Source organism: Piliocolobus tephrosceles, chromosome 15 (genome assembly GCF_002776525.5).
Source record: "Piliocolobus tephrosceles isolate RC106 chromosome 15, ASM277652v3, whole genome shotgun sequence".
In the NCBI taxonomy this organism is placed as follows: Eukaryota; Metazoa; Chordata; class Mammalia; order Primates; family Cercopithecidae; genus Piliocolobus; species Piliocolobus tephrosceles.
In genome coordinates, this window is record NC_045448.1 from 39356647 (window position 1) to 39380724 (window position 24078).

Below are 24078 nucleotides of genomic sequence, written 5' to 3' on the forward strand. Positions count from 1 at the left end.
AAATAAATAAATAAATAAATAAATAAATAAATAAATAAATAAATAAATAAAAGGCCAGGTGTGGTGTGAGACTCCGTCTCAAAAATAAATAAATAAATAAATAAATAAATAAATAAATAAATAAAAGGCCAGGTGTGGTGGCTTATGCCTATAATCACAGCACTTTGGGAAGTGATCTGCCAAGGTGGGCAGATCACTTGACGCCAGGAATTAGAGACCAGCCTGGCCAACATGGTGAAACTCTGTCTCTACTAAAAATATAAAAATTAGCCAGGTATGGTGACACATTCCTGTAATTAAATTAGCAATCTTAAATTAGCAATCTTTTAGATTTTTGTTCAATAGTAATGAAGGTTCTTTCAAACAGACGGAAAAAAAACCTAAGCAAAGATAACACATACGAGTGACTTAGCTTGAAACTCAGCCTACTCCATATTTAGTACTTACATGCACTTTAGGTGTTGGAGGAAGACCATTACTAATAGGCTTCTAGAAAAAGAACACATGTACAATTACACTTTTTTTTGCTGCTGTTTCATATAACAATACTGTATTTCAAACACATTTATTCAAATAAAATACATGAATACATTCTTTGTAAAACAAAACATTACAGTTAAGGCTGAAGTTCCCCACAGTTCTTTCACAATGCACTATTTCTAGTACTTGCCCCAGAAAAACTAGTTTGGTGTAAAACCTTCCAAATCTTTCTCTAGTGAATTAGATATACTTATGTAATCATATGGCTTTCCAGACTTTTTTGGTATATATGTAAATGCATGTTCCCACAGAAAATCATTTTTTGTGTGTGTGCTTTAAAACACTAATAGTTATACACTGTCTGCATGTTCTTTGCCTTAAAATTGGACAGTAATCCATATCGGTCATATAGATTTAGTTCACTTGTTTTAACTGCAGCACAGCATAAATATACTTTATTTAACTATTCCTTAAAGATTATTCGGTATTTAGATTACTGTCAATATTTTACTAGAACACGAATGCTGAAATAAACATTCCTGCATATGTTTACACATATTCTTACACAGCGTATGAGTGGATGTTTTTATGGGTACACTGTGAGAAGTATACCACAGTATGGGTATACTGAGAAACTACTGGTACACAGGGTCTCTACCTTTTACATTTTAGTGCATATTGACTGTCAAACTGCTTTTCAGAGTGTACATATCACATCACACCCACCAGCAATGTATGAGAGCTCCTGGTTCTTTCTAGTCTCATAGCAATATCACCAAGCTGATTAGTAAAAAACCTTCTCTCCTGTGTTTCTCATTAATTTGCATGCCTCTGATTGCTAGGAAGATTAAGAACCTTTTTAAAAACAGTGTTTATTTGCTATCTGTATTTCCTCTTTTGTGAATTCTTTTCCCATTTTATTTTAACTGAGTTATCTTTCTTCATATATATTTGCTGGAGCTTTTAAAAATATATTCTAGGTTTCAGTATTTCATCTGTTATATATATATAACAAATAGTTTCTCCTTGTGTATAGATAATCATCATCATGTTTACAATGTGTTTTGCCAATTGAAGTTCTCAATTTTGATGAATTCAAATATATTAATCATTGGTTAGAGTATACAGGCAATTACAAGGAGAAGAAATGTAAGACATTTGCTCACCCACACTATCCTGAAGAATGCCAGATATTTCTCCAAGCGGCCACATTCTTGAGTATATGAACTGTCCCCTGAGAGGGAACCCCCTGGGTATATTTTAAACACGAACTTTGTGACAGTCTACATTTCTTTCAAGGTTAATCTCAATAACATCATTTTAAGGAATGACGTTTTAATTTTTCCCTAGAGCTGCCATACGTCAGAATCACTTAAACAATTAGATGAAAACTAATAAAAAAGCTACTGTTAATTTCATATATATAACATAAGAATACAACATTTCTGAAATTAAGATGAGATACTTACTTTGTAGATATATTTTTGAGGATGCACACATCTTATATTTGCCATAATTTCAGATACCTTTTTATTCCATCTTACAAATAATTTATATATATTTTTTCTTATACTGTTATTAAATTATCTATTTTAGCAAAACATCATTTTTTGTTGTTGTTGTTGTTTGTTTTTGAGACAGTCTTGCTCTGTCACCCATGCTGGAGTGCAGGGGCATGATCTTGGGTCACTGCAACCTCTGCCTCCCAGGTTCAAGTGATTCTCGTGCCTCAGCCTCCTGAGTAGTTGAGATTACTGGTGCCTGCCATCATGCCCGGCTATTTTTGTGTTTTTAGTAGAGACGGGGTTTTACCATGTTAGCCAGGTTGGTTTTGAACTCCTGGCCTCAAGTGATCCACCTGTCTCGGCCTCCCAAAGTGTACAGATTACAGGTGTGAGCCACCGTGCCTGGCCTAGCAAAACATCATTTTAAATTAGGGAGCTCTGAGTGTTATAACTCTCAGATTTAACCTAAGCACTAATAGAATTGGTTGTAAATATTATTTAAAATAAATAAGGCTGGGCGTGGTAGCTCACACCTGTAATTCCAACACTTTGGGAGGCTGATGTGGGTGGATCATGAGGTCAGGGATTCGAGACCAGTCTGACCAACATGGTGAAACCCCATCTCTACTAAAAATACAAAAATTAGCCTGGCATGGTGGTGCGCACCTGTAATCCCAGCTATTCAGGAGGCTGAGGCAGGAGAATCACTTCAACCCGGGAGGTGGAGGAGGTTGCAGTGAGCCAAAATTGCGCCACTGCACTCCAGCCTGGGTGACAGAGTGAGACTCCATCTCAAAATAAATTAAATAAATAAATAAATTTATTATTTTTTATTATTTAAATTTTTCTAGAGATAGGGCCTCGCTCTGTCACCCAGGCTGGAGTGCAGTGGCAGGCAAGCGTAGTCCACTGTAACCTCGACTTCCTGGGCTCAAGTGATTCTCCTGTCTCAGCCTCCTGAGCCGGATTATGGGTGTATGCCACCATGTCTGGCTAAATTTGTATTTTATTTTTTGTAGAGACAGGGTTTTGCTATGTTGCCCGGACTGGTCTTGAACTTCTGGTCTCAAGTGATCCCCCTGCCTTTTCCACTGAAAGCACTGGGATTACAGATGTGAGGCCTGTAAATAATTTTAAGAATTACAGCATAAACTGTAAGCACGCTTCAATATATCACTGATACTGTTAATCCTATGATACAGCCATAGACATATTTATTTCAGAATTACTGAAACAGTTAGTTGCTTATCTTAATGAAGTAAAGTAACAGAAAAAGTGAACTAAAAATGTATACACAAAAATGTTTACTTAGTACCACAGGAAAGGTTAAAAAAAAAAGTTTATATCTCTCAAAGGCTATTTATTTTATACTGTGTTATAGTCACTGAGCTGCATTTTTGTACTATTATGTTAGCAGGTCTGTTAACATTTAAATTGTTGAAAGCAAAAAGGCACTGCTCAGTTGGATAGAACTTCATAAAACCCATTTCTGAAGAAATAACCTAAATTTCACAAATTACAATGAATAACACAAAATACTTCACATGAATTTTAAGAATAATATGTCATATTGTATAGTGAAATATTTTTAAAAAGTTAAATAGATATAGCACAAAAACCTCTAGTGATGTGCTTACTGCAGAAACCATAGCACATATGTGTACAAACATACTGAATATACTACAAATTTCTATAAAAATAACAAATATTAGTGTATACAAAAACCTCCAAAAAATTCCATTCATCTCGTTGACATCTGTTGAGGTACTGGGGATTTTAAGGATTTTCTACTATTTTAAATTCTATGATGATAGTTGAATGTCTTCCAGTGATTATAAGTCAATTCTTTACAAATGTTTAAAATTTTTCATCTCTTCATGATCCCTGATGAATAACATTTATGTTTTAACAGTTATGATGTTTTAGCTAACATTTGTGATAGGAGTAGCTGCTAAGGCTAATTTCACCTTTCCTGAAGTGGTAAGAGCAGCAATGTCTCTACTTATGTAGTCTCTAACAGTGGTCCCCAACCTTTTGGCACCAAGGACTGGTTTCGCGGAAGACAATTTTTCCACAGATGGGGGTTGAAGGGTAGGGTATGTTTTGGGGATGAAACTGTTAATCAGGTAATCAGGCATTAGTTACATTCGTAAAAGCAGTGTGCAACCTAGATCCCTCACATGTACACTTCACAATAGGGTTTGCGCTATGAGAATCTAACGCTGCAGCTGACCTGACAGAAGGTGGAGCTCAGGTGGTAATGCTCACTTGCCCACTGCTCACCTCCTGCTGTGTAGCCCAGTTCCTAACAGACCACTGACCATTACTGGTCTGCGGCCCAGGGGTTGGGGACCCCTGATCTATACTTAGAAATGTGTCCTGGGGTAGAAGCTACAGCTTTCTTTATCTATGTCCTTCTTTCCATAACTTCATGAGACTGTAAGAGAAACTATTAAGAATCAATTACCCTCAATGAGAATAACAATAGTTATTTTGTGAACAATCACAAGAATACTAAGCGTTTACCTGTATAAAGATGGTTTATAATATACTACATAACAAATTGGTCTAAATAATGGAAACAATAAAAAGCCATCATTCAAGTTTACCACAGCTAAGTTACTTTTTTTCAAGATTTAAATAATCTATTCACCATTATAATATACTAAAATATCAATATAGTAATTGCGAAATATACTAGTGCTATAGTTTCACTAATTGTAAGCATAGAACTAACTTAACAGTTAAAAAGGAAACAAATACAAGTAGAACTTATGAATATCAATACCTACTGGTACATCTTTCTTTTCTTTTCTTGAAAGGTTTGTGCCTCTATGTTCATTTTGTTGTTGACATAATGAGCCATCTCGTTCACCATTTAACTGGAAGGAGCTCATTCCATTTCCTTCAATAAGATATATTCATTGAAAATGATTAATCTTCACGAAAATTTTTATTCAGAAAGTTATCAAGTAGGAAAGGAAAAATATTAACTTTGGGATAGTGTCATTCATTTGGGATCACCTAATCAGAATATTTACTACGAAAGTAAGACGTCATATATATGTTCTTCTATTTATACCTCTATTTCTGGCATATTAGGCAAATTTGAATTCAGGTTGTATATAAGTGCATGTATTTGTCAGCTTTAAAAAACCAAATACTGATTTTGTAACTACTTTTAGAAAAGGGGTGATTTATATTATGTCATCCAAGAAACTTTAGTTGCTCTTTTTTTTTTTTGAGAAGGAGTTTCTCTCTTATCACACAGGCTCGAGTGCAATGGCGTGATCTTGGCTCAGTGCAAACTTTGCCTCCCAGGTTCTCCTGCCTTAGTCACCCAAGTAGCTGGGATTACAGGCATGCGCTACCATACCCAGCTAATTCTGTATTTTTGTTTTTAGTAGAGATGGGGTTTCACCATGTTGGTCAGGCTGGTCTCAAACTCTTGACCTCAGGTGATCCACCTGCCTCGGCCTCCCAAAGTGCTGGGATTATAGGTGTGAGCCACCGTGCCCAGGCTAGTTGCTCTTTTTAAAAATTGCTTCTTCTGGATAAACACAGAGGAGTCTTCACAGTGTTAAAATAGCTCCTTCTAGTATTAATTTGGAGGCAAATACCTAGCAAATAATACCAATTACTTTTTTTAGAAATGATTAAATGAAATAAGGAGTTAGACAAGGTACTCTCTTGTAAAACAGAAGTAACCTAGACACAAAACACATTTTCCGTGTTTGTTCACAGTTTAATTTGCATTGTTTCCACACTGTAGCTAAACGAATAGTGAACCAGTCTCTAGAAGAGAGAACACTAAATATGAAATGAGAGATGAGGACAAAGTATCGCAGACTGTGTCATAGGGAATCCTGTCACAAAAACACTTTAAGCCAGTAGGCAAAAAAGCAGAAAACATCTCCATAGCCATTGCTTTCCTTCACTCCTCAACCAAAAGAATTTCAAATAATCTCTTAAAAGAAAGTTTTCCTCCATTCCACCCTCCCCCCCGCCCCCACATAGTATGAAAACCTGGTAACGTATTTGCTGTCACCCTCCACCATTACCTAAGGCAACAGGTTTTTGAGGGGGTAATCTGGGAGGTGGTGGTCTGGGTGGAACTTGGGATGGCTTTGCTGGGCTCCCTGACATGGGACATCTCTTGATTGTTCCTTGATTTTCATCCTCAGTAGAATGCATTTCCTGTGGTATGAAGATAGACTTAGGCTGAAATAATATAGAAAAAGAGACCAATGTTGAAACATCAAATTATTTTCCTGAAGTAAATACCATTATATGTTGGAAGCTTTCAAACTATTTCTACTACACATTAGAGGTTTACCAGATGAGTTTAAAGGTTACTCAACCATCCAATTCGGATTATCTTATTGTTGTAAACATATTCTAAAAATGTACACTAAAATGTGTACATCTCAGGTTTTGCTGCTGTGCAAATAATAGGGCCTCTAAGTCGACTTTTTTATTAATTCCTCATAAGTCTCCCCACTTAGACTAGCCAAATAAAAATATTTCAGTCTCTCTTATCTCCTTCAATTTAAATGAATCTCTTTTTATTTTAAATATTCAAGCTAGTCAAAGTTCAGCGCCTTATCAACTGTCTAATCTAAGCTGTCTCTTAGGTGACTCAATGTCTTTATGGTAATGCTTAATCTTTCAGACCAGGTGCACGAGAGGATACCAATTAAAATGTTATGTTGGAGAATATCAACACAGCAATATGGGATACCTGAGATACTTTTTGTACAAACAATGGAAAAACCTACAGTTGGCTGACATTTGGAGAATTTATAACGTATCTCTTATTATTGTTCAGTACTTATTTCTTTGAAATTCAGATCTCTTTACTTCTGCTATGATAAAACTAAACAAGCAAGTACAGCATTATTTACCTGTATGAATCAGGATTTTCTCAATTGTATAAAATGTAAATAAATGAAAATAGTAATAAACTGAATGACAAGACTGGTAAGACTCTAACTCGCATGTGTAACACTCTGATTTTAAACTTTAAAGCAGCTCATATTATAATTAAAATTTGCTATGCATATGAACTTATAAAATAAAATATATATTACCTCATTTTACCTTTTAAAAAACAACCCATCAGTTGAAATCACTATTTTAGAATGGTTTTGTTTGGAAAAATAATTTTGTTGTTAAAAAGTATTTAAAAATTGTTGTACTATTTTGTATTTTTAATTTAAAATTATCTTTTGAAAATTAAGTATCTATGATGATAAATTACTATCCTTTATTTATTCTTAGATGTCAGGAACAGATTGCAGATTTTGAGAAAAACAATCTTATAAGAAATATGAGTTTTCTAACCCAAGTCAAGTAACGCTAGTCCATTGATACAATCATTTTCAGTGTAAATTCCTAGGACTTGTTACTTAGAATGAACATTAAATAAGGCGAGGCACAGTGGCTCATGCCTGTAATCCCAGCACTTTGGGAGGCCAAGGCAGGCAGATCACCTGAGGTCAGGAGTTTGAGCCGAGCTTGGCCAACATGGCAAAACCCAGTCTACACTAAAAAATAAAAAACTTTATCTGGACGTGGTGGTGCGTGCCTGTAATCCCAGCTACTGGGGAGGCTGAGGCAGGAGAACTGCTTGAACCCGAGAGGAGGAGGCTGCAGTGAACCAAGATCATGCCACTGTACTCCAGCCTGGGTGACAGAGCGAGACTCTGTCTCAAAAACAAAAAAACCAAAAGAATGAACACTAAATACAAGTTGGGCATTATAAAAAGAGACAAATACAATAAAAAATCATTTACTTATATCAACTTCACGATTTTTCTTTGTGGGTCACAAATGAAAAGTTAGAAAAACTCTCAACAAAGTATTAAATTGGCAGAACAATAACACATACACATATATCAAATTGAAAAATAAATCTGTCTACCTTTGGTGGCAAAGGAGGTGGAACTTTTGCTTTCAGAGTTGAACTAAAAACAGAAAAGTTTAGAATCAGAACTATTCATTTTACAAATGAATCAATCCTAAAATATAATAATTTTTTCTTACAAATGAATCGATGCTAAAATACAGTAATTTTTTCAAAGACACAGAAAAAAACTGCACAGACATATCATTTTCAAAGATTGCAAGTTTTTTCTAAAGTATTTTGTGAAATGTTGCTAGAGGTATTATTCAGAAGTAACTGGGAACTGGAGGACATTATGTTAAGTGAAATAAGCCAAAATAGAAAGTTAAACACGGCATATTCTTACTCATGTGGAAGCTAAAAAAAAAAAAAGTTGATCTCATAGAAGTAAAAAGCAGAACAGAGGATACTAGGAACTGAGAAGGGCAAGGAAAAGGGGAGGAAAGAGAGAGATTTGTTAAAGTATACAAAATTACAGTTATGTAAGAGGAATAATAAGTACTACTTTCTTATACCACTGTAGGATGACTATAGTTAATAATAATGGGCCAGGAGTGGTGGCTCATGCCTGTAATCCCAGCACTTTGGGAGGCCGATGTGGGCAGATCATGAGGTCAGGAAATCAAGACCATCCTGGCTAACACGGTGAAACACCGTTTCTACTAAAAATGGAAAAAAACTAGCCGGACTTGGTGGCGGGTGCCTGTAGTCCCAGCAGGGGAATGGCATGAACCTGGGAGGCAGAGCTTGCATGGAGTGAGCCAAGATCGCGCCATTGCACTCCAGCCTGGGCAACAGGGCAAGACTCTCTCTCAAAAACCAAACCAAACCAAACCAATAATGTATTGTTATTACAATATAAATTAATGTAATTTAGTATAATTACAATAATGTATTGTAAATAATACAATAATGTATTATTTAGATGTAATGTATCGCTATAAAATTCACATATTGAAGTCCAAACCCACAATGTGACTATATTTAGAGATGGGTTTTTAGGAAGTAATTAAGCTTAAATGAGGTTGTAACAGTGGGGTCCTAATCCTATGGGACTGGTGATCTTACAAAAAGAGGGTGAGAGACCACTCTTACCCCTGATTCCACCATGTGCATATACTGAGGAAAGGCCATGTGAAGACATGGCCAGAAGACGGCTGTCTGCAAGCCTAGAAGGGAGCCCTCACCAAGTTGGTTGGTACCTTGATCTTGAACTTCCCACCTCCAGAACTGTGAGAAATAAATTTCTGTTGTCTTAAGTCTATGGTATTTTGTTATGTCAGCCCAAGCTAATATAACTAGAATAGAAAAAAGGAAAGAAACTGAGGTACAACCAACGATACTGTGTTACTAATTACATTAAAATTTCCATCAATATTAAGCTGCCAGATGGATGAAATCAAATGACATCTTTTCTTTTTACCAAAAACAGAGACAGAACTTACTGTTTAGATTCATCATCATCTCCTTCATCATCTTCTAAATGTGCCACGTGTCCTCTAAATAAAAAGAATAATGTCATTGTTATTAAATGGATTTTACCAAAACAGCGTAAGAAGAAATTTTAGAAAATGCAGGAAAAGCTACCGTAAGATAAAATTTTATTTCTACATCTTTATAGGATAGGATAGATTCAGAATTAAAACAAGGAACTGGGAGCAGTGGATTGTGATGTCAGTTACTTGGGGGGCTGAGGTGGAAAGATCGCTTGAGCCCAGGAGTTAAAGGCTGCAGTGAGCTATGATCACACCACTGCAATCCAGCCTGGGAAACAGAGCAAGCCCCTCTCTCTATGAAAGGAAAAAAAAGACAACTCAAACAAATAGGCTACATAACAGAGAAAGGGGCAAACTGCCTTTACTTGTCTGTGATGTAAAGTACTTTAAGATTAAAAATTAAAATTACCGCTGATGCAACTCTTCTTCAACAGACTTCAGAAGACTCCTTAAAAGAAAAAACAAAAACAAAAAATAATGTGAATAAGTTATCAAAGGAATATCGAATGTGTTTGTATCACTTTAAACTTACCCACACATTTTTTGAATGATTACTTTTTACCATTTACTGAAAATTTGCTAGTGATCACCTCTGCAACCATAAGACATCAAGTTATATTGAATGAGATACCTCTATTTTCCTGTCGCTAATGTCTTTATATATGTATTTTAAATGAACAAAATAAATCCTAATATTTATTGAAAAATACCAATTCAAACAGAAGACAACTCACCATGGAATGTCACAACAGTACTGACAAAACAATAATTGCAGGGTCATAGTCAGGAGTTTCCAGGATTCAAATTTTACCTGGAATGTTATACCTGACACCTGAAATTATATATACTTTTCTTTTTCTTAAAATAAGGAAGGTGACACACTTTAAAATAACATCATGCTCTCAGGCAATCCTACAAAATGAAACTCACCATGTTGGATCTCTCTGCGGAAGCATGCATGCATGTGATGTGAATACATGAATGTAGTAGCACTTTGCTTTCACGGAAGACACTCACTTACCTGAAGGATTTGTTCTCCAGTGGTGCACGGGCAAACACATTTACACTTTTGGGAGACTAAGCCTGTATCAGACCAGGTCGAGGATTTTACCATTAGGAGCAGTATACAAAACTTTAATTTTCAGGAATGTAAGAGAGAACTTATGGCATTCCTGAAGTTCCCTTAATTCTTTTCACTGCAAGTTCATGCAGCACACCTCCTAAATTACACTCTTCAAGCATAAAGACTCAATAGACTTCTCAGAGCTAATAGGGAAGATAAATATAGTTACTAATATACTACTGGGATAAAAGTGAGTCAGCAAAAATTTTACTCTCCCTAAAAGTTGTAAGGTAGCACCTTTTAATAATTTTCCCTCCTAATACATATCAGGAAAAACTGCCCTTAAAATTATAAAACATAAAAAAGGTATGGTTATCTACTGTAAGCAATTAATAGAATAGATTTTAGGCATCAATATTTTAATTAGCCCAGATTAACAACAATTTAAATTTTAAAAAATGACAAACTTATGACTCCAGAGTGGTAAATCCTGTAAGAAAACCATAAACTAATTGCAAGTCCTATTATGGAGATACAAAAAGTGAGGTACTGTAGTCAAATACTACCTTATTCACAAAGCTCTCCAAGGGCCAACTCTGAGAAAGCAGGAGCTTCTGTCTAGAGGCAGTAGAGCAAAATGAAGACAGGCTTTAAAGCCAAGATGGCCTGAATCTGAATCCTGCCTTCACCATCACAGGATACGGCACTGGATAAGTTACTCTGATTTCTCTATGCTTCAGTTTCCAGCTATATAAAGTGGAAATCACCTCAGTACTTATTCCAAAGTGGCTGTCAGAAGATCTACTGAATTAATGTAGTACAGTGCTTAGAAAGGTAATTTAGGACAGAGTTGGGACTTGATTAGTTATTTTCTTTATTATTATTGGCTAAGTAACATTTCCTTAAACTAGCAGTTCTCAAATTGTGGTATAAAAATCCTGGGGTCTCTTAGTCTCCTGTAGGGGTCTGCAAGGTCCAAACTATTTTCACAATATGTAATACCTTTGTTGCTCTTATTTTCTCATGAGTATCCACTGGAGTTTTCCAGCGACTACAAGATGTGTAATACTACAATGGATTAAATGCAGTAGCAGACATGAGAATTTAGCTGTCTTCTATTAAGAAGACTTGAAAAAACAAAAAAATGTTACTTTTCTTACTAATATTTTGTTTAATAAAAAATAGCTATTTTTTTCATAAAAAATGTTATCAGTGGACCTCAACAAAAACTGTGCTGCAGTATACTGACATATATAATAAAACCTTTTATGGCAATCATTCGTTGCCTCTGAGTCTCGGGAGAGAAATCAGTGGTGTTACAAGAAACCACTGTAAAGACGTGGCATTTGAACTGGTCCTTAAGAATGGAGATTTTTTTTTTAAACACACACAAAAAGGTATGTTATTTATAACAAATAATATTATTATTTAAAAAATATATTAACATTTTCAAAAGTCCTAAGTTTAATTTCTAATACTATAAATATTGATGTTATAACCCCTATAAACAAAAGCTCTTTGGAATCCTCAATAATTTTAAACACTGTAAAAAAACATGAGACCAAATATTTGAGGAGTGCTGCTTTAAACTATTTTACCAAATTAAACATAGTGCCTCTGAACTGTACAGTGGGCTTTTATGTAATTTTAGATGTGAAAAAATACTTTTTTGTTAAGCACATGACAATCTTTTTTGAGATATTTCTTTTTACAACAGAAAATATTAGGATTTGAATATATGACGATAATTTAAAATGTACCATATTTAATTGGATTTATACTGCATTCCACTTTATTTTCTTTTTTTGAGATGGAGTCTCACTTTTTTGGTCCAGGCTGGAGTGCAGTGATGTGATCTTGGCTTACTGCAACCTCCACCTCCCAGGTTCAAGCAATTCTCGTGCCTCAGCCTCCCGAGTAGCTGGGATTACAGGTGCGTACCACCATGCCTGGCTAATTTTTGTATTTTCAGTAAAGACGGAGTCTCACTATATTGCCCAGGCTGGTCTTGAACTCCTGGCCTCAAGTGATCCACCTGCCTCGGCTTCCCAAAGTGTTGGGAATACAGGCATAAGCCGTGAGCCACCACGCCCGGCCAGCATTTCACTTTTTTAAAAAGAATCTTCCTGGGAGTTCTCTAACAATAAGACAATGGTTGAGTAAGTGAATATGAAAAAGAAGATAACCCATGGCCCAGGGATTCATATGTACATTTTAATCCATTCACCTATAAATCTCCATTATGTGTTAAGATATTTTATTAAAGAAATTATAGAATTAATACAGTCTTAATGAAAAGTAGGATGCATGATTTACTTTTTAGGCTTTATAAAAGAGAAAATGAAATATGGCTAAATTTGCTAAAAAGTCTGTTTACAGTAAATATTGCATCTTGAGAACACTGGAGAAAATGTGACACTGATTTATTCACCAAGATTGAGTGTTATACAATAAACAATGTCACTATTCACTAGTCCACTTGAATTCTTCTCTTATGGAAGTTTTAGAAAGTAAAGAACAAAACAAAGCAGAACAAAAACAACGCTTTCAGATGCGGAATTCTAAGTCAATCTAAAACGAGTAAGAAATTTTGATGAAAAGGTTAAAAATGAGACAATGTACAAACAGATATGGGAGAGGTCTAAAACGACCACCAAAATACTCAGCATATTCTCATTAGCTAAGGAATCAGTCTGCAGGTTATTAACATCTTTCAAAACTGTCTAACTGTCCTCAATCTGTAAGTACTGCCCCGATTACATTTCAAACAAACAAACAAACAAACAAACAAACAAAAAAGCCCTATTTCTCCAAAATTAAAGAGTTTTATTCACTCATATTATGTACTTGTTCATACAATCAACAATTATTTACTGAATAACTACCATAAATAAAGGCAACTAATAAGTATTTACTAAGTCCTAAATGTGCTAAATGCTTTATAGTGATTATTCCATTTCATCCTTAGCACCCTATGAGGCAGGTACTATTATATTATCCATTTTACTAGCAATAATAGAGGTAAATTTCTCAAAGTCATGTAGTTTATACGAAAAGCCATCTGGCATTTACTACTGTTATACTCAACTGTGCCAGGAATTGTGTAATTCAATGTACTCTTTTAACTATTACTTATTAGAAGAAAATGTACCTTCAACATTTTTTGCCCTAAATTAAAACAAAACATAAATAATTTAATGTTTTCTTTTCTTTTCTTTTTTTTTTTTGAGACGGAGTTTCACTCTTGTCTCCCAGGCTAGAGTGCAATGGCACGATCTCGGCTCGCTGCAACTGCCGCCTCCTGGGTTCAAGTGATTCCCCTGCCTCAGCCTCCCGAGCAGCTGGGACCTCAGGCATGTGCCACCATGTCCAGGTAATTTTTGTATTTTTAGTAGAGACAGGGTTTTGCCATGTTGGCCAGGCTGGTCTCATTCTCCTGATCCACTCGCCTCAGGGGGATTACAGGCATGAGTTACCGTTCCCGGCCTAGTGTTTTCTTTTAAAAATAGTATTTTGTTGATTTTAAATAAATTATCAGAAAAGCTGACCTTAGTGAGATTAGAATTCCAAAGAAAAGGAGACAAGTAAGTCTAAGTCAAAATACATATGCTTCCTGTTAGAAAAAGAAAAGTCCTATGTTAACAATTCTAATTAGATAGTTCCTGCATGGTCTGGAATAGGTAGAAACCCATCAATGGAAATCTGTCTGCCTGATCACCTATGGAGAAAGCAGGAAATATCTTTTTTTAAAACACTGCCTAATCACAAGAATAAAGCAGACATATCAATACAGCAAGAGGAGTGCTACATCCATGCTCATGTCAGATGTATGTATAAACCTACACATGAAACACAGCCAAAGAGCAAACTTTTGGCCAACCTACCTTGCCAAGGGTTCGTTATATAGAATACAGTTCCTTAAGCAGGGATCCAATTAATAAAAAAATGAAGGTTGGGCAAATTATTAACATTTTACCTAGCCAAAATAACTATACACTATGAAAATGTCTAACAATCAGAAATCAGACAATGGGAACTAAGGAATCTGGAAAGGCATTTAGTGAGGGGCTACATTGCTTTTTTTGTACTTTGCATGTACAAATTTTTAAAATATATTTCAAATGAATCAAAAAAGGTAAAAAATATTTTCCCAAATTTTTCAGTGTCTTAAAATACACTAAAATTTGCTAACAAGGTCCTTAAAATTAGTGACCTCATATTTAGAGAAAATAATATAAAAACACTTCAAAATTTTTTTTATTTGCTAATCCACTATGAGACAAACTTTCCTTTGTTTTTCACCAACAAACTAAGACAATTTATAAATCACAAATAGCTACCATTTAGGTAAAATTTCATTTTTCTACCGAGAAAATTTTACACTTATTTTCCATTTTAAAAAACATAAATGCTAATAATAATAATGACTTAATAATAGTATCAAAGCTAATAATATTTTTAAAATTCTGATAGTATTTAACTGAAGTTCAGTTTAAATAAAAACTAATATATTTCTGTAGGTTGTTATTAAAGCCTTTTCTCTGTGTTAGGAAAGGATAGCATATTTAAGTAAAAAATTAAACATTTGGCATTTAGTTTATTTAAAAAAAGAAACATGATTTTGCATTATTACCCTTAAAACTAAGCTATTTGTCTTTAGTTACTATTTCTCAACTGCTTAACTTAAAATATGGGAATATATATGTCTCAACTCTCTAATGCAACTGAAATAATATTTTGAAATTTTGCGAGGCATAGTGGCTCACACCTGTAATCTTAGCACCTTCTGGGAGGCTGAGGCTGATGCATCACTTGAGGCCAGGAGTTTGAGACCAGCCTGGCCAACATGGTGAAACCCAGGCTCTACAAAAATACAAAAAATTAGCTTGGCATGGTGGTGGGCGCTTGTAGTCCCAGCTACTGGGAGGCTGGGGCGTGAGAATCACTTGAACCTGGGAGGTGGAGGTTGCAGTGAGCCGAGATCACATCACTGCACTCTCGCCTGGGCAACAGAGTGAGACTCGCCTGCTTCAAAAAAAAAAAAGAAATTTTAAGTTGTTTCGATTATTAAAATAATATATGCATTGCTGGAAGATCTTGGTAATTTAAATTATATTCCCTTATAAATTAGTTTTTATGATAATTTATCCACAAACTTAGAAAATGAGACTCTAAGAGGAATAGTAAAGCTCTGTCTCCCGTCATACCTGGCAAATGACCAATTTGAATTGTTAATGTCTGTAAGCTGCCTTGTAACCTGTGTGCCTCTGTCAACTAGATAGTGCCTGGTGCAGAAGAGGCATTAAATAACTGTTGGATTTATTTACTGCAGAGACTGGTAACTTTTAAGAATCCAGACACACATTTTAACTACTATCTTACTTTAAAAAAGCCTTATAGCCAAAAAGTTAAGATTTCTAAGTTGTATGAATAATTCCAGCTGTTTTCAGTGACCAACCCATCTTAGAGATGTATCAAAGCAAGTTTTACAAGAAATAAACAGATCAATTTTAGAAATTAATCGCTAAAACATACATCTGCCTTCAGTGGCAATACACGTGGTTTTTCTCTAACATACAAGATCAGCAAAGTAGCTTGATATAAAAAAATTATGTTGATGCTTCCCATTATGACAACTATTAACTAAATAATGAGCAAGGAAGCAACGGAAAAACGTTAAATGTACATTGTAAAATATATCTACCAGCCTAATACAATTTTCTACCTTAAATATTAAAATACAATATTAAAGGCAACTTAATCATTCTTGAATTTAAATTAAGTTTTAAAAGAACTTTACTTACTTGTTTGCACCTAAAAAGTAACTACCTTGGTGTCCTTGTCCATATTCCAGTTGCAGATCCTAATAGTACAAAATAAAATATTTAGCACAAGAGTAGTATATCGCACACCATGATACATTAATATATATTATTTTTAAAGGACAAGCCCCAGACCCCCAAATAAATCTGTATTGCTATACATTCTTAAAAAAGAAGGATTTCATGAGTTCATAGTCCTGATTTAAGTATTTTATTATTTGAGTGTTTTTCTTGGAATTTTTCTGAATAATATATGCAAAGTTTCATTTTTGGTTACTGTTACTTTAATTAACTTTTGGAAAAATCAGTTTTTAGAAAGAAAAAAGCTCAAATAAGGTATTTATTCTCCAGTTATAATAAAGCAAAAATGTTCAGAGAAGTGAAGAAGCAACAAAAATCTTGGTTTACTTTGTATATAGTATCTAAAATAATTATGTATATATACACATTCACATATCTCTACTGCTATTTCATGTAGGTAATAATTTTTTAAAATATAAAATTAGGTGCTATTTTAAAAGTAAATTACATATATGAACTTGTACAATATTATACACTGTATTGAAGGACTTTTAATAATTTTTTAAGAGTATAAAAGCAAAACTTCAAATGAGTATTAAGGCAGTTCCTCAACTATTTAAACACTTTCCGACTTAATGCTGTGGGTTATAGAGTGTTAAGAATTAACATTTAAAAGGATGAACAGTACACATGCTCAACTCAAATGCCTTCTTGAGAAAAATAAACCTGCTTTCCAACAACCATGAAAAGCATGAAGTAAATTTAGCCGCCTTTTGTCCCCTTCTTGAAGAGTCATGGTAATCTACGCACTGTTTTAACCATTAAGGGGGAATATTTGACATTTTAAAAATGAATCTTATTTACATTAGAATATAGCGTATTTAAAGTGCTTTTTACTTTCACAAGATATTCTCAGATTCACGATCAGGGCTTAACACAAAAGTCACCCTGGAGCAGCCGCCTTCCAAGATTGCCAGGGAAGATTATCTGCAGCCTTCTCCAAGTCTCCAGAGCATTCAACACACAGAGCTCCTCTAGCACTTATGCTGCATTTTAATCTATTTACATGCTTGTAAAAGTGAGCTCCTTAAAAAGTGGGAAATGATCAAATCTATCTTCTTTCCTTACAGCCTATGGTCTAGCATTGTTCCTGGCACAAACTGACTGACTGCACCATAAATAAATGCTTGTTCAAATGCCAACTGTTTATTTTCCCATAAATAAAACCTCAGCCTCATTAACATACATAAAGCTAATTCTAAATCACAAAAAATACTAAGCCTCAGAATGTAAGGATTTTAAGCAATACATTACATTTAAGAGAAAAGCACTTTAAAATTTAAATATTCCAAGTTCTGTCAAAAAAATATCTGATGAAAATTAAAATCAAAATCCTGGTTTAGACAAGACTCAAATTTTGTCTTCTTCAATATTCGTGTTCTTCCATGCATAACAGTAAGTGTTCTTATCAGTGTCAGAAAAGATAACACATCATAAAAAAGATTAGTTGACTGTCACACTGGTATCACACGAAATTCTAATGAAAAAGGACATCTGTACTCTTTAATTTGTAATGATATATCTTAATAAGATAAAACCATTGTTACCACAAAACTGCACAGTTTAAGTGGTCATGACTTTACTATTGAATCCTTAAACTGCAGTATTCAGTAAAGAGAAGTACTAAGTTAAACAAACACAAAATTTGTTTTCTTCAGCTATGGATAACTGGGCCCTCTGTCAGACCAGCTACATTTTTAGCCAATATAATCTCTAAGCCTTTAATCAAATGACAGCTTCCAAAAGCACACATTCGTGTGGAGTGGCCATGGCTTGTGTTCTATCAACACAGATGTGTCACAGAATATTCAGCTCATCTGATACATGACAAGTAAAAGGTTGGTAATAATGATTAAAAATAAAGGAAACAGGCCGGGTGCGGTGGCTCACGCCTATAATCCTAGCACTTTGGGAGGCCGAGGTGGGTGGATCATGAGGTCAGGAGGTGGAGACCATCCTGGCCAACATGGCGAAAACCCATCTCTACTAAAAATACAAAAAATTAGCTGGGCGTGCTGGTTCGAGCCTGTAGTCCCAGCTACTTGGGAGGCTGAGGCAGGAGAATTGCTTGAATCCGGGAGGCGGAGGTTGCAGTGAGTTGAGATCACGCCACTGCACTCCAGCCTGGTGAAAGAGAGAGACTCCATCTCAAAAAAAATAAATTAATTAATTAAAAAAAGACAAAAAAACTGAGATCAGCAGTATATTTAGAAAGGTAAGAAAAGTATCTAAAATAACTAAGGCAATACATTAATAGAAAATTGAGCATAGGCTCATATAGAGAACAACATTCAGGCCAGGAGAGAAGTTGTAGATAGATCCAAGTCTGATGATTAAATGGGTCATGTCTCAAGTCTTACCAGGAAAGGTGAAATTCAAAAGGGCTCATTCTTTAACAATTTCTTCTCCCTAAACTATGTTATAGCAACCATGGAACTAAAACAATGTGCCAGGAATACCATAAGTAAAATATTACTTTAAATCCTTCTAAAACGTTTCTAATCTCATTTAATACAACCATTGTTTACCAAGCACCTATTATCTGACAGGAATTCAGACAGAAAATCAGATAAGGAAAATGAGAAGAAATAAAAAGGAAAGGAACAAAAGTGAAACCAGGGCAAAGTTAGTAGTTAATTATACGTCTTTGGGGCAGTCCCAGAAAGACTGATCTAAAATGCTTTTCAAAAAGGATTTGGAAGTTATTCCATATCAGAAAAATGCTACCAAAATAATGCTTGGAAAGGCACTCAAACTATCCGAAGATGATGGTATCCTATGGCCACTCTTTATAAGCTAAATAAGAAACACTTGAGTATGCCAGCATAAAAAAAAGTTAGTAGTGCTAATCAGGCATCAACTTGTTAGTGAATGACAATGTTTACACAGTAAAGTCAAATAAGTAACAAGTGCTGAAAACATGCAATAACCTAGTACAGATTAAAAGTTCAAGATCGTTATCCTAGCCCAATTAAAATATCTTTTTAGGTTGCAAAGTCCTAATTTCAATAGTTCATTTTAATGAACAGGAGATTATTTCGTGTGAGAAAACTGAAAGTGAACAAAGGATATAACATGGAGCACTGGAAAAGGAAAAGCATATGACCAAAAAACATCTTATTGTAGTTTTTAAAAAAATCTCCTTGGGAGATTTAAGTCTATACCTGATGAGAAAGCAGCAGGAAGTCAATAGAATTGATACAGTTCACTACAAAAACACAAAAGAAAAAAATACTTGAGCAATATATCTTGATCAAGAAAAAGAGAGAACAGGAGAAATATTTTCCCATCAAAAATGAGAAAATTATGGCACAAATAAGGTTGTTAGTGAGATACCTTGTAATGCAGTAGATGATTTATAGAAATAGAGAGGGGATGGACCCAGGATAATTCAAATATTTTTTATTTCTTAAAAAGTCAGAAAAGCAAGTAGAGTCAGAATATTAACTGATCAAGTTAGGATTCTGACTAACAAAAGCAGATTAAGGAGCCTGAAAATTGAATAACATGACTTTTGTACTGCAGGCTCGGAAATGAATACTGGCAAGGTGAGGTATACTATATACTTCTTCACAGCAATGATTATGTTACTATTTATTTATTCCCCTCCATAGCCATTAACATAGTGTTCTTTGGGTTTTTGTTTGTTTTTGAGATGGAGTCTTGCTTTGTTGCCCAAGCTGGAGTGCAGAGGCGCGATCTCAGCTCCCTGCAACCTCTGCCTTCTGGGTTCAAGAAACTCTTCTGCCTCAGCCTTTCAAGTAGCTGGAATTACAGACATGCACCACCATGCCCAGCTAATTTTTGTATTTTCAGTAGAGACGGGGTTTTGCCATGTTGGCCAGGCTGGTCTCAAACTCCTGACCTCAAGTGATCCGCCTGCCTCGGCCTCCCAAAGTGCTGGGATTATAGGCGTGAGCTACCGCGCCGGGTCAACATAGTCTTTTATACAGAATTAACTTTCTATTTTTTTTATTGGTATATGGGCTTAAATAGCCAGTAAAACTATGCAAATTAGAAAAAAATAGCATCAGTTAAGATGGATGTGTAATATAACCTTTTAATCTGAAGACAGCATTTTGGCGATCAGACAAACCAATTTTTATGGTTATGGGCAAAACTCTTTTAATTAATTTACAGTGAGTTTTTGTTTTAAACTCAGGCATCTTTCAAAAATTCTCATACTGTCAATTCTAAAAAATCAAGCCCTATTCTTCTGGCTTTGTATATTAATTACCTGATTTTTTTTTGTTTGTTTGTTTGTTTTACAAGAGCACTTTTGGATAGCACAAAAGTTGAAATACAATATTCTAAATTCATTTACAAAATCATAAAATAAGTACAGTTGGCATTTAAAACAACCAGAAATCGCGGGTAATATGGAATGTTTAGGCAGCAAGGTCTTTAAAGGGGTAAATGTTCCTTCTGGTCCCAAAGGAATTTAGGGTTTTTACCTTGGTGCCAATTGCCAGCTAAGATGAGGGCCAGACATTTTGGATTCCTCAGGCTTTTAGTGGTCAGCCACAAGCATTTGTAAGAGAAGAAATCTTGTTCATAGTGCCAAGATTTTAGAATTGATAACATTAGAACACAGAAATAACTGTGGCTACTTCATACCCATTAGGATAGCTATTATCAAAAGTTAAAAACAAAACAAAACAGAGGATAATAACAAGTGTTGATGAGGAGGTGGAGAAATTACAAGTCATGTGCATTGCTGGTGGAAATGTAAAAATGTTGCAGCTGCTGTGGAAAATAGTATGGCAGTTTCTCAAAAAATTAAAGATAGAACTACAAGTCCATTTCTAGTTACATATCAAAAGAGTTGAAAGCAGGGACTCAAACAGATATTTGTGTATCCATGTTTATAACAGCATTATTCACAATGGCCAAAAGGTAGAAGCAGCTCACTGTCTATCAATAGATGAATGTATAAACAGAACGTGGTATTTACATGCAATGGAGTATTATTCAGCCTTAAAAAGGAAATTCTGACACATGCTGCAACACGGAGGAACCCTGAAGATATTATGAAATTATGCTAAGTAGTGAGCCAGTCACAAAAGAACAAATATGCTATGATTTCACTTATACAAGATAACTAGAGAAGTCAAATTCATAGTCAGAAAACAGAGTGTTCACTGCCAGGAGCTAGATAGAAAAAGGAATGGGGAGTTATTGTTTCATGAGTATAGAGTTTTAGTTTGGGAAAATGAAATCATTCTGAAGATGGAGAGCAGTGGCAGCTGTGTAACAATGTGAATGTACTTAATGCCACTGGACTGTAGACATAAGCATTAAAATGGTAAATTTTGTAATGTGTATTTTACCACAATAAAAAACCAAACCAAAACAAAATAACAGTCGGACATACATATTTATTTTTAAAAGGTGGGGGGCCCAGTATGATTTTACTTTAAAAACATATATCGATGATGTTGGGTAGAGGCGATACAGCACAGTGCTTTAATTTTGAATTCCTGAGTCAGGCTGCTTAGGAATCCCAGTTCTGCTGTTCTTAGTTAAAGAGTAACGAATTTCAGCTTCTTTGCACTTTAAATCACCTGATTTGTAAAACAAGAATACTAACATATTTAAAATGCTTAGAATAATGTCTGGTATATAAAAACCTGTAGATAAATGTTAGCTTTTGTTACCATTGGGAGTGAGCTTTAAGGCTGATTTTATAAGTTGTATACTCTGACAGATATTTCATTCATCCTCTTCTGCCAGAACTATCCTAACAGTCCCTAAATCCCTCCATTGTCACAAGACCCCCTCAACTGCTCCCCTGTACCACAAGAAACTCCTGATTACAGGGCAGGGAGCAGGGATGAAGGTGGGAGCAGTTACAGGGAACAAAGCCATAATATGGTAACTTATTCAAGTTACTAGGCTAGTTCCACATGTGGCAGAGAAAAGAGTATTTGTAATTTTTTTTTTTTTTTTTTTAAAGATGGAGTCTCACTCTGTTGCCAGTCTGGAGTGCAGTGGCGCAATCCTGGCTCACTGCAACTTCCACCTCCCAGGTTCAAGCGAATTCTCCTGCCTCAGTCTCCCAAGTAGCTGGGACTACAGGCACATGCCACCACGCCCAGCTAATTTTTTGTATTTTCAGTAGAGACAGGGTTTGACCATGTTGGCCAGGACGGTCTCGATCTCTTGACCTTGTGATCTGCCCGCCTCAGCCTCCCAAAATGCTGGGATTACAGGCGTGAGCCACCGTGCTCGGTCGAGTTTCTGTAATTTTAAAGTATTATGTTTCCAGTTTTGTTGTTATCTTTTCTACATGGAGGATATTAATAAATACTAGAATCAATTCAAAATGTTGTGTTGTCTTTATTTCTGCAATAAATTTCACTAATTGTCATTCTACCCTAGGTGTCTAATTCTGAAGACATTTTCAATCCAGCAATCACTGACTCTGTTTTCTTCAGACATTCTATCTCACTTGGCCCTATGGGTTAATACTTAATTCTCACACATTTTGTCTCTTTAGGCCATTGAACACATCCCCTTTTTTTTTTGAGACAGTGCGTTTACTGGCTCTCCTAGCTTTTCAACTGCTTCTTTCCTACCTCCAATGTTGGTTCTACCTGAATGTTAAACATAGGCATCATCCACTATGGTAACCAGTTTTTCGCACTCTTTTTTCAGATGTAACAATGGGGAACATATGTAATTTCGTGGCTTCATCTATCACTTCCTCTTTGATAATTTAAATCTACTTTTTAAAAAAGGAATCCCAGATTAGTGTAATTCCAAAATCTCAGCTGTCCGCCTGACATCTCTCAAACCTGTGGTCTGTGCCGGCAATTGTTTCCAATTCCTGTGAAACAGAGCCAGCATCTGTCCCTTTTCTTCCTGAAGAATCTACAATGTTCCTACACAATACTGACATTAGTCTTAGTCCCTCCCAGAAGCCAGATAAGCCACATGGGCCCCAAAGCTCTTCTCCTTCTCTCATCTCTACAATACTTAACTGTATGTTAGCTTCCCCTCACCAACACTTGCCACTTGGCAAAATTTTGGCAAGCCATTATGTATTTTGTTGCATGGGTAAGAGTTTGAATGTTTAAGTACATTCTGTCCAATAAGACAGCAACCTCTCTAAAGAAGGGAAATTATGTCTAAAATCTCTTTCATATTTTACAAATGTCAGAAGTCCTAGATTAAAAAATTTACATAAAGAATCATTTAAGCCAACCCAAATTGAAAGATGTATGTTACTAAGGTAAAGAGGAAGGAAAGAGAAGAAAACTCCATTTAAAAGTCAGAAGTAGAATCTGGGAGTAAATATGTGGGTAACTTGGGGCTCTCGCCAACCACAGTAGCAGAAAGAACTATTTACTTAATAACAACTATTATTTATGTAATATTTAATCGCATCAATTTCTCATTTTTTCTTATGTAATGGTAAGACAGTATTTATAACTTCAGGAATGCTTTATAATCTAAATTTTGTCCTAAGGAAACCAGACATGATAGTAATGCTGAAAAATTAAAACTTCATCTGAGAATGATTTCATTGTTAATGTAGGAGCAAATTATTTTTACAAATTAAATATGTACCATATATTATATGAATAATATATGTGTGTGCCAGATGATATATGATATATATTATATATGTAATACATATGAATATATGTACCATATAACATATAAATAGTTTATATATATATGTGGATGGGTGGTTTCTAGTTCATTAAAACAAGTTACATCA

The 24078-nt window shown here is 35.0% G+C and overlaps 1 protein-coding gene across 2 annotated transcripts in view; it reads right to left on the minus strand.

The window, feature by feature from the left end:
• The window catches only part of MAP4K3 (mitogen-activated protein kinase kinase kinase kinase 3), a 184164-nt gene that overhangs the window by 32451 nt on the left and 127635 nt on the right, over positions 1–24078 (minus strand). For both annotated transcript variants that reach the window (XM_023216290.2, XM_023216291.2), the window contains 7 exons: positions 16254–16312; positions 9796–9834; positions 9336–9389; positions 7909–7951; positions 6047–6206; positions 4778–4890; positions 448–489 (listed from right to left, as the gene is read on the minus strand). In XM_023216290.2, the coding sequence (XP_023072058.1) occupies positions 448–489; positions 4778–4890; positions 6047–6206; positions 7909–7951; positions 9336–9389; positions 9796–9834; positions 16254–16312 (510 nt within the window). The remainder of the gene's footprint in view (positions 1–447; positions 490–4777; positions 4891–6046; positions 6207–7908; positions 7952–9335; positions 9390–9795; positions 9835–16253; positions 16313–24078) is intronic.